The sequence below is a fragment of the Plectropomus leopardus genome, chromosome 9 (assembly GCF_026936395.1).
Source record: "Plectropomus leopardus strain MGB_pleo_1.0 chromosome 9, ASM2693639v1, whole genome shotgun sequence".
NCBI lineage: Eukaryota > Metazoa > Chordata > Actinopteri > Perciformes > Serranidae > Plectropomus > Plectropomus leopardus.
In genome coordinates, this window is record NC_142184.1 from 20,836,261 (window position 1) to 20,845,526 (window position 9,266).

The 9,266-nt window shown below is 39.1% G+C and overlaps 1 protein-coding gene across 1 annotated transcript; it reads left to right on the plus strand.

Moving 5' to 3' along the window:
- The first annotated feature begins 1,727 nt into the window (after nucleotides 1-1,727).
- On the plus strand, nucleotides 1,728-7,229 carry ptges3a (prostaglandin E synthase 3a (cytosolic)). The gene is made up of 9 exons (XM_088081486.1): nucleotides 1,728-1,776; nucleotides 2,814-2,853; nucleotides 3,939-4,052; nucleotides 4,250-4,319; nucleotides 4,407-4,505; nucleotides 4,817-4,906; nucleotides 4,994-5,050; nucleotides 5,187-5,214; nucleotides 6,244-7,229. The coding sequence occupies exons 1-9, from the start codon at nucleotides 1,728-1,730 to the stop codon at nucleotides 6,261-6,263; spliced, it is 567 nt and encodes a 188-aa protein (XP_087937612.1). The 3' UTR covers nucleotides 6,264-7,229.
- The last annotated feature ends 2,037 nt before the right edge of the window (nucleotides 7,230-9,266 follow it).

A 9,266-nucleotide genomic window follows, 5' to 3' on the forward strand; every position in this document is an offset into this window, starting at 1 on the left:
ATAAGACCTGCCAAGATTTTGGCTTCATTTCTAGTCCTTTAGGGGCACATGTCTGGCAAAAGGTGGTCAAAGCTGGGAAGACAGACAGATTATTTGCCACCAGTAACCCACTCCCATCTACTAAACCCTACTCTGTACTGCATCATGTGCCCCTCCTACCTGAGTCAAACACCTATTATTTTTTCATCCCATCCTCTCTGACATCACTACTCATGTCCCACACATTCATAAGCTGCATTGTTATTCTGTCCCAGCTGCTCTCTCTTTCCCTGCTTTCACACTCTTGTTCACTTGCTCTATCGACAGCTGCCAAGCTTCATATGGGTGACACTCTCATTCAGCCTATCTTCTCTCATGTCTCTGCTTGAAGCTACTCTAGCTTTTAAGTCACCTAACAATTTCTTTCTTTGCTTTGGCTCACTAAGAAAACCACTAGAAGTCAAACACCAGCATTACAGCCTCTACTTCTATGGGGGACCTAAACTGATATAGCTAAGCTTCACTCTGATATCATGGCTGAGAGTGATACTAAAGAGGCATCTGTTAATAAGCAGGCTGAGATGCAAGCTGTTAAGGGAGGTGCATTGGCTTCCACCACTGCATCTGTGCTCATCTCTGTTAAGAAATTAACCACAAGCCAAAGTCCTGTTGTTTTTTCATCATCTCCAAATACAGAATTGCACTCAGTCTTCTGCTGTGCTCATGATGCGATCAAAGTATATTTTCTACATCAGTAGCATCTTTTTAGGGAGGAATGGTGATCTGTTGATACTCACGTCACCATATGAACCTGTTTGACTTACTTATTTCATAGTCTTAGTCACATTGGAGGATCTTGCAATGGAAACATTCTCTAGCCCTGACCTTATTCATCTTTAAGCTTCTTTTAACTCTCATCCAAGCAAGGAGCAGATACTCTGTGGCGTGACCCAGCCTTATATCCACAGTTTCTGCTCAGGTTAAACTACAGTGCATGGCCCAATCTTGGAACCTATCAGTCATTGTCTGATGCCCATAAAGCCTCTAGGGTGCAAGGCCCCTTATTTCAAGCTAATCATGTGTGTCCAGTGGATATCGGACCAAGACTTCACCCTCCGTGTGCCGGTCATTTTGCCTAATCTCTATAGGCAGATAAACACTGGGCTGTCCTAAAGGTGTGTAATGTTATGTAGAATTGTCATTTTATATCTTTATTAATGAATGTGTAGTGAAATTATCATTTTTTTGTGTTTTAAGTGTAGTTTATCCACACCCAGGGACAACAGGTGAAAATTAGCATTGTGCTATATCTAGTGCAATGCATATAATCTACTGTACAATGCCCTTGTTTGAAGTATATGAAATGAAATAAAAATGAATGCAGATAATTTTAAGATAACTTTTCGAAGAAGGAACTTCAGCCAATGCTTTCTGCCTCTCCACACGAACTGTTAATCTGCTATTCAGACATGATTGGCCAATACTACCCTACGTGTATTACAAACGGAAAGCATAACACAAACCAGAAATCCAAAATCTTGTATGCATACATATGCAGAATCCATTTATAGAGATTATGGCTGGCCTAACTGACTTAGTAGATGACTTCATCTGAATGCCAGGGACCGCTTTATTGCTTTACAAGTCCTGTAACTGGTTCCTCTTTTGGCAACTCCTTTGATGTGAGAAATGTCTCCTAAATTATGTCCCTTTATCTGCCTTATTAACTAAAGGAATGTGGTATCAAAATGAACTTGTGTGAGTTTAAGAGTGCAGGCAAGTTCACAGGGACATCAGGTGGGTGGTCAACAAACCAACCAAGCCTCTTCAACTAACTCATCCTAGCATGCAACACACCTCTGTCATCACAAGCTAGCTGTATGTTCTGAATGCACACTTAACTATATCCACAGGCAAGGGCACATAAAAGTTTAATTTGAGGTAGTTGTAGTTTGCTTTGTATGTCATGCCACTTTATACTTAACTAAATTCAGGTAAGTATTAAAGCCTACTTTTGAACATTTTTTGACAACTGTAGATACCATACAGCTAATTAATATTTTACATGAAAACATATGATGCATTGTATTGCTATAACATTCAGTAAAAAATAGATAAAGCTTATAATTTAATTTAATTAGTCCTCCACTAAACATCACAATGTTGTATGTATTTTGTTATATGTACTGTAGTATATGTATTGTGGTATATGTCATTTATTGTGGCTCCAGTGTTTATAGTGTATTATGGTGTTTAAAACTCTGTATTTTAATAACGTTGTAGGTCTGTATGTAAAGGCTCAACTAGGGACAAGAGTCGAAAATTAGCAATAACTATAAACCTTTTGTGCAACATATCAGTTTCACACAGTTCCTGTCAAATAAATTCAATTCACTCTGACCATGTAAATGAAACTTTATTATCCATGGCCTCATGCAAGCTAGTAGTCCTGCTAACGCACACAAGAACCATTTTCTGCACTGAGGGGCCTACTTTAATAATTTGATATAGCATTTTGCCAAGAATACTATGGTACAAACACGTTATAAAACATAATCAATGCAAGGCTTTTGTTTTCAGTTTTTCTAAGTGTGATATTTTCACTATTTTAGCCTAAGGGATCTAAACATTTGTTCCCACACAACAAAGCTGGAAGGACTCGAACACCTGCAACTTAGAATCATAATTCAGTATACAGTAATGGCAGCATTAATATAACTATCAGTTAGTCACCCTCTGCCATTGCCTATTTTGGAGCCGAACAGGTGGTGGAGCTCTCGTGCTGCTCTGGAACACTGACTCGTTCTAGAACTGTCTCCGATGGCTTCGCCCAGTAAGTACTTGTGCACACGCCCGTAGCACGCGGGTGAAACGGTACGTCACGGGAAGGAAAACACGCGATGTTTGAAAAAACACCAACGCATCTGTCCTGAACGCTGGAGTTAACTGTTTAGGTTTCAGCATCAGTTTTGCCGGGCACCACAGCTAGATAGCACTATTATCTATATCGTGGTCCGACGAGGGAGTTTAATTGCTAAAAGAGTGGAGATGTAAGTCTTGAGTTCACTATGTACCCGTTAACGGTCGTAGCTAACCAGCTACATGTCTTCATAGTCTGGAGGATCAACGAGCTAACATTAGCTAACGGAGCTAACGTTAAGCACACGAGTTAGCCTCAGTGGAGCAGTCATGCACGGCTGTCAAGACTGAAATCCACCGACAGCTAACTTTCCCACAGCCTAGTGTAATTTATCACCATCATGACCCAGAAGATGATAAACTATAGTTTATCTAATTTCCTTGCATTAGCTCTGCTATCGTTGGCTAGCGTGCTAATGTCATGCAACAGAAGGGTAAGGTTGGCACCGAAAAGCGTGGTGTCATGATTAGCTCAGTAGATTTCACTGGAGCTAACGTAAGCTAACGCCAACTTACAGACGCTTGTCAGCAACACAAATTACCCTTATCCACAAATATTGTTCTTCTTACTGTTCACATCCAAAGATCCATGTAGTTCAGTTAAGCGTTAGCATAACCCCACTCCCTCCCACTATTATAATGTGTTTATTGTTCTGATGCATGTGCACTATCTATCATGTAATGTTAGCAGGTGCACCTTTTTGATTCAATGGCTTATTGTTAATTTGTTCTCGGGGGAGAAACAGTTTTTGCTTTTTGGTAAAGAGATGAAGAACATTTGAAGCTCTCAGGCTGGATGCTGGAATGAATGAGTGACGTTTTTGTCAACATGTTTCCAACGTGACCTCGTATACTGCATGTACACGTGGGCCACCAGAGAAGGATGATGAGCCCCTGGTCATGAAAATTACATGTCCAGCTAATGTTAAAGAGCTGAACTCTCTTTGTTCTTAAATAATTATCATGTCAGACTGGAATGATGCATAGATAATGCTAGAATGTATTGTCACGTTTTCCCTTTTTCTACTCTTTGTCATTAGGCAGCCTGCAACAGCTAAGTGGTATGACAGACGGGACACTGTTTTTGTAGAGTTCTTTGTGGAGGACAGTAAAGATGTGAAAGTAAATTTTGACAAGTTCAAAGTTGACTTCTGGTAAGTTGCATTTATATTACTTTATATGGTTATATTCTTGAGTGTTTTTTAAATCCCCAAGAATCTTTTTTTTTTTTTTAAAGTATGAGCCTTAAGATGCTTTTTGAAATCAGGGCCTTGATCTATGTTAAGTGATGACAACACAAATTGTTGGCAGTAAAGGAAATATAATTGTCCCTTTTCTGTTCACCTTACAGCTGTGTCAGTGGATCAGATAATATCAAACAACAGAACACAGTGGAACTTTTCGAAGAGATTGACCCCAAAGTATGTTTGTCACCTGCAGACATAGTTGCATTTTTACCATGTTCTTTATTCCTTCAAAGCCTTCATCAAACTCTTTGTTCCACACAGGAATCCAAACACAGACGAACTGGCAGATCTGTGTTGTGTTGTTTACGAAAAGCAGAGGCTGGCAAATCATGGCCACGACTTACCAAAGACAAGACAAAGGTACCTTTCAATTTGAAAAAAAAACTTTTCAATCCTCAGATATTAATCATATTGAAGTCCAGGTACAGACTTGTTGCAAACAAGGTGCTGTCAGTTTAAACTAATTTAGTTAAGATACATATAAATCAAGTTTGATTTGACTGCCTAGTCCTGTTAAGTATGATTAAAAGTATTAACACTCTTAATTCTGATGATTATACACCACCTAGCTAAACGGCTATGTAAATATCATCATTACAAACACAGCTCTAATAAACTGATTACAAGTAAAATATTGCTTTAGTAAAACATTTAAGTCTATCTTCTCTTAGTGCAACTGGCTGGGTGTGGACTTCAGTAATTGGAAAGACTGGGAGAATGACTCGGATGAGGACTTGTCTAGTTTTGACAAATTCTCAGAGGTAAGTATAATAAACATACATTGTAACTAGAGTGTGTCCAGATGTACTGCTAACATCTTGATTGTTGCCTCCTGTGCATTTATCTAGATGATGAACAGCATGGGAGGGGATGATCTACCTGATTTAGATGTCACAGGAGAAGAGGTATGTTTATTTTTAAGAACATACTTTTATATGCTTCATATTCTTTATTACAATGACTGGTGTTTTGATTGTAGGGATTTTATCAGGTAAAGCAGAGTATGAAGAAATGTCTTATTGTTGTTACTTTGTTTTGCAGCATGAACATGGAGACAGCGACGATGAAAGTAAGTAGTATTCTAAACTAGCTGTCAGGTAATTTTTAATCAGTAGTAACTAAATCTTAGGGCTCTCACCAACTGTCAACGGTTTGGAGCTCTCACTCTAAACAGAGGAGTGAAGAGGCTGAGCAAATCCACGCATTGTACGCAGCACAACAATGAAATGAGATTTTACCCATTTTAAAAAATAAAAAAATAAAATCTATGAGGCGGCTGATGTTGTGGCAGGCCGCCACAAATAAAAAAATGTTTGGGAAACACTGAGATTTATAACTTTGTATGGTAAACTCCGCTCCGTATATCAGTAGCCAGATCTTTCATCTACGAGCTCATATCCACCAGATGATGTGAAACAGGTTTTTGCTGGCTTTAAGGCTGCTGCTGAAAATATGGATTTTGCTCCCACATTTTCATATGCCCACCACCATAAACACAGTGATTATAGAAGCAGATGGGGGAGACAGCCACAACCCTCTCTCTGAAACTCAGATCAGAAGGTAAACGTAGTTAGTGCTGATCAAATATAAACAAGATTCTGTTACCATTTGGCCATTTCTCACCTCAAATGAGTTCAGAAACATATTAGGGCATAGTGCATAGTAGCTGTAATTCGGCCTTCCATTATATTGTCTATGTCAAAACAGAAAAGTAAGCAAGATGTCATCCACCTGCAGAAGTGTTTTTTGGTCCGGTTCCACTCAAAGCATTGTGGTAGATGGAGGTTTTCTACCTCTTGAGCAAAAGTGAATGCCACTGCCCTACCTCCAGCAGGAGTTTTTTCTGTAAGCGTTAAATAAGAGATGGTTAACTTTTGCCATAAAATCACAGTGGGTTTGTTTAAGTATTAGTTTGGATATGGCTGCACTAGATCCAAAAAACCTGTAGGACCCTTAGTTGAGGTGTCTTCACTTTAATTTAGTTTCTAATAAACTACCTGTAAATGCTTTTTGTGCTGTAGTTTTTATGTAATTACTATTAATAGGTGAACTATTGAATTAAAGTGTAATTGCATTTTTAATTTTGTCTGTCTTCTAGAATTGCCTGACCTTGAGTAGATCAACATGGATGCCACCTCAGTAGTAAACAAAGTGAGTTATAAAGTTGGTTGAAGAGAGAGACGAGACATGAGTTGGCAGCCATGTTGGGAAGAGATCTCATCTCTACGCAGTTTCCAAAGTGAAACCCCTCAAGGGAGGGAAAGTGAGTGACTGTTAGATACAGACATGCACAGAGATCCATAGCGACATACAGTGCTGTGCTTTGCTGTTCTGTTCTGCATGGACAATTCTGTTCAAATGAAAATGTTATTGTTCATTGACTTAAACGACTGTAATGGGATGTTCTGATGTCTTACACCTTCTCTCTCTCTGTTTTTTTGCAATGTCAGGTTATGTATTGAACATTGTGATTTCTAATGACAGAAAAAAACACACTCAAAATGCCTATTTTCCAAAAAAGTAGATTTTTTTAATGACAGATTTTCCCCTTTTAATGTTTGTATTGTAAAATGCACTTATTTTGTTTGTTAATTTAAAAAGCAGGAGTTCCGCTTGAAATAAGTTTTCTGATGTATGCCAACATCTGCAAATATTTAACAATAACTTCATTTTTTTAAACATACTTCAGCATTTAAAATAAACAGATATGCTTGTGCAACTTGCAGCTTGTGTTGAGATTATGGAAGTGGAGTGGTACAATCTTTGCATATAATCATACCTTTGCTAAGGTGAGTTTGTTTCTCTATGTGTACAAAACATTGCACATTGTAGCAGGTACAAAGATTAATTTTCTTCCATGTGCGTACTGAGGCGAGGGCAGAAAGCCTGTATAGTCTACCAAGAGTTTCCCAAATAGTTTAACCAATACAGGTTCTAACTGTTTGTTAATCAGATACACTAGAACTTTGCTTTGGCAGCTTGTGTATTTGATTCAACAGATGTTGGAACACTTTTGCGTTTGTTTTATGCTGTGGGAGTTTAAGTATACATTTCTAATAAACTGTTTCAGACTGTTGAATACAAGGTTGTAGTACTGAAGCATCACTTTTTCAATTTACAAAGCAAACAATGCTTAAAAGGTAGGTGCACGTCTTCCAAGTCTGTCTTAAAAACAAAACATGCATGCTCTTTTTTGCATTGAAAGAATTATTGCTTACTGTAACTGCATACTGGCCACAAAAAGATCCCTCCTTAACACAGCTCCAATTTAAGTGATGGGTGATGTCACGGCATCTGAGGGTGGTGATGCCGCTGGGTTTTAGACTGTGGTGTTTTAAACACACTCCAACCAAAACAAAGAAGCTTTCAGAAGTGAATCAAACTGGTTCCAAAATTCCAATTAAATTTAATACTTAAGGAAAAGAATGACTTAAGTAACATAAAACTAGCATTAAGTGTACTATGAAGAAATCAAAATTGCATGAAACCACAGTGTCACCTGACAGTGACTTTGCCAGACTGACTTACTAGCTGCCATACTCAGGTAACTATACGACCTCTCAAAGCAAAATCACACCCAGGTAATCAATCAATCGAACCAATACTTCATTTTAATATCTAACAATAATGATAAACACAAATATGACAACTCACAGGTTACATGATAATATTAAAGAAAAGGATGGCTATAACATTCCAGCCCCTAATTATTGCTAAGTGACTAATTACAAAACAAAAGGAAAATATATAGCCATAACACAATGATTCATTGAGACTGTTAGAAATACTGCATCACATAATACATTTTTTTCAATTTAGTGTCTCTATCAGTCCATTTTCCCAGAAAGGCAAAACAAGGTCTTGATTTTTCATCCATCGGACTCAAAAACAAATTAAAAAGCTGGTGTATGCATGACACAAATTGTGCCCTAGGGGTATGCGCATTATGACAAAATGTAATGCATATAACTGTAGTGACTGCAAGAATCTTTAAGTGTAGGCCTATTTTTCGGTATACATGTAGAGCCAGAGACTCCAAACTCCAACAGCTGGCATTCTTTAAGCTACACCTTCTCCAATAGAAGGCACAGTTTGGTGATGGGTCGTTCCAGCTCAGTCATCTGTGTCCTGAGCTGAACTTGACAAGCAAAAACCTTTGAGTCAGTGATGGTTTCTGTGACCTGTCCCAATGGCCACGAATTCCTGGGTGCTGAATCTTCCATGACAAGCACAAGGTCTCCAATTGCATAGCTTTTTCTTGCTCTGTTCCACTTTTGACATGTTTGCATCAGTGGGAGATATTCTTTCATCCACCTTTTCCAGAACAGGTCGGTGATGTACTGAACCTGCCTCCAACGTCTGCTAATGTACTGGTTCTCTTTTCTAAACAAGCCAGGTGGTAGAAGTGGCTTTGCTTTGAGCTGCAAGAGATGGTTTGGGGCAAGGGCATCCAGGTCATTAGGATCATCACTAGATGGCGTAATAGGACTGTCGTTCAAAACAGGCTCTACTTTACACAAGGCAGTATGTAAGGCCTCGTCTTCCAGCCCTTGCTGCTTTACCACTGTGCAAAGCACTTTTTTAACCTGTCGCACCAGCCACTCCCCAACTCCTCCATGATGAGCTCCATGTGGGGGGTTGAAGGTCCACTTGATAACATCCTGCATGAGAGAACTGTGCAACTTGTTTAGATTAAAGTCTCTGTGAGGCTCAGCTCCCGGTTATAACTGACCAAGTTTGTTCCATTATCAGACCTTATTTCTCTGACTTGACCTCTGCGACAGACAAATCTTCTTATGGCATTTATGCATGAATCCGCGTTAAACGTATGTGCCACTTCTAGGTGGACTGCATGTGGTGTTAAGCATGTGAATATGACATCATACCTCTTCACAGTGTTTCTACCTCTTCTTACCTCCATTGGGCTGAAATAGTCTATTCCATGTCTTTAAATGGTGGGAGAACTGCCATGATTCTGTCAGCGGAAAGATCTGACATCTTTTGCTCACCAGGTTTTTGTCGTTGCCTTCGGCAGTTCATACACTCTCTGACGGTTATTCTGGAACAGCGGAATGGGCATGTGGTATCCAGTAGCAGCGCCGAAGAGTTGACGGCATGTGA

Excerpts from the sequence above, each read along its gene's own strand:
- ptges3a (XM_088081486.1), top strand. The coding sequence starts at position 1,728 with ATGAACTTGTGTGAGTTTAAGAGTGCAGGCAAGTTCACAGGGACATCA. Across the intron at positions 4,907-4,993 it reads GTTTTGACAAATTCTCAGAG|ATGATGAACAGCATGGGAGG; the intron begins GTAAGTATAATA and ends GCATTTATCTAG. Across the intron at positions 5,051-5,186 it reads TAGATGTCACAGGAGAAGAG|CATGAACATGGAGACAGCGA; the intron begins GTATGTTTATTT and ends TTTGTTTTGCAG.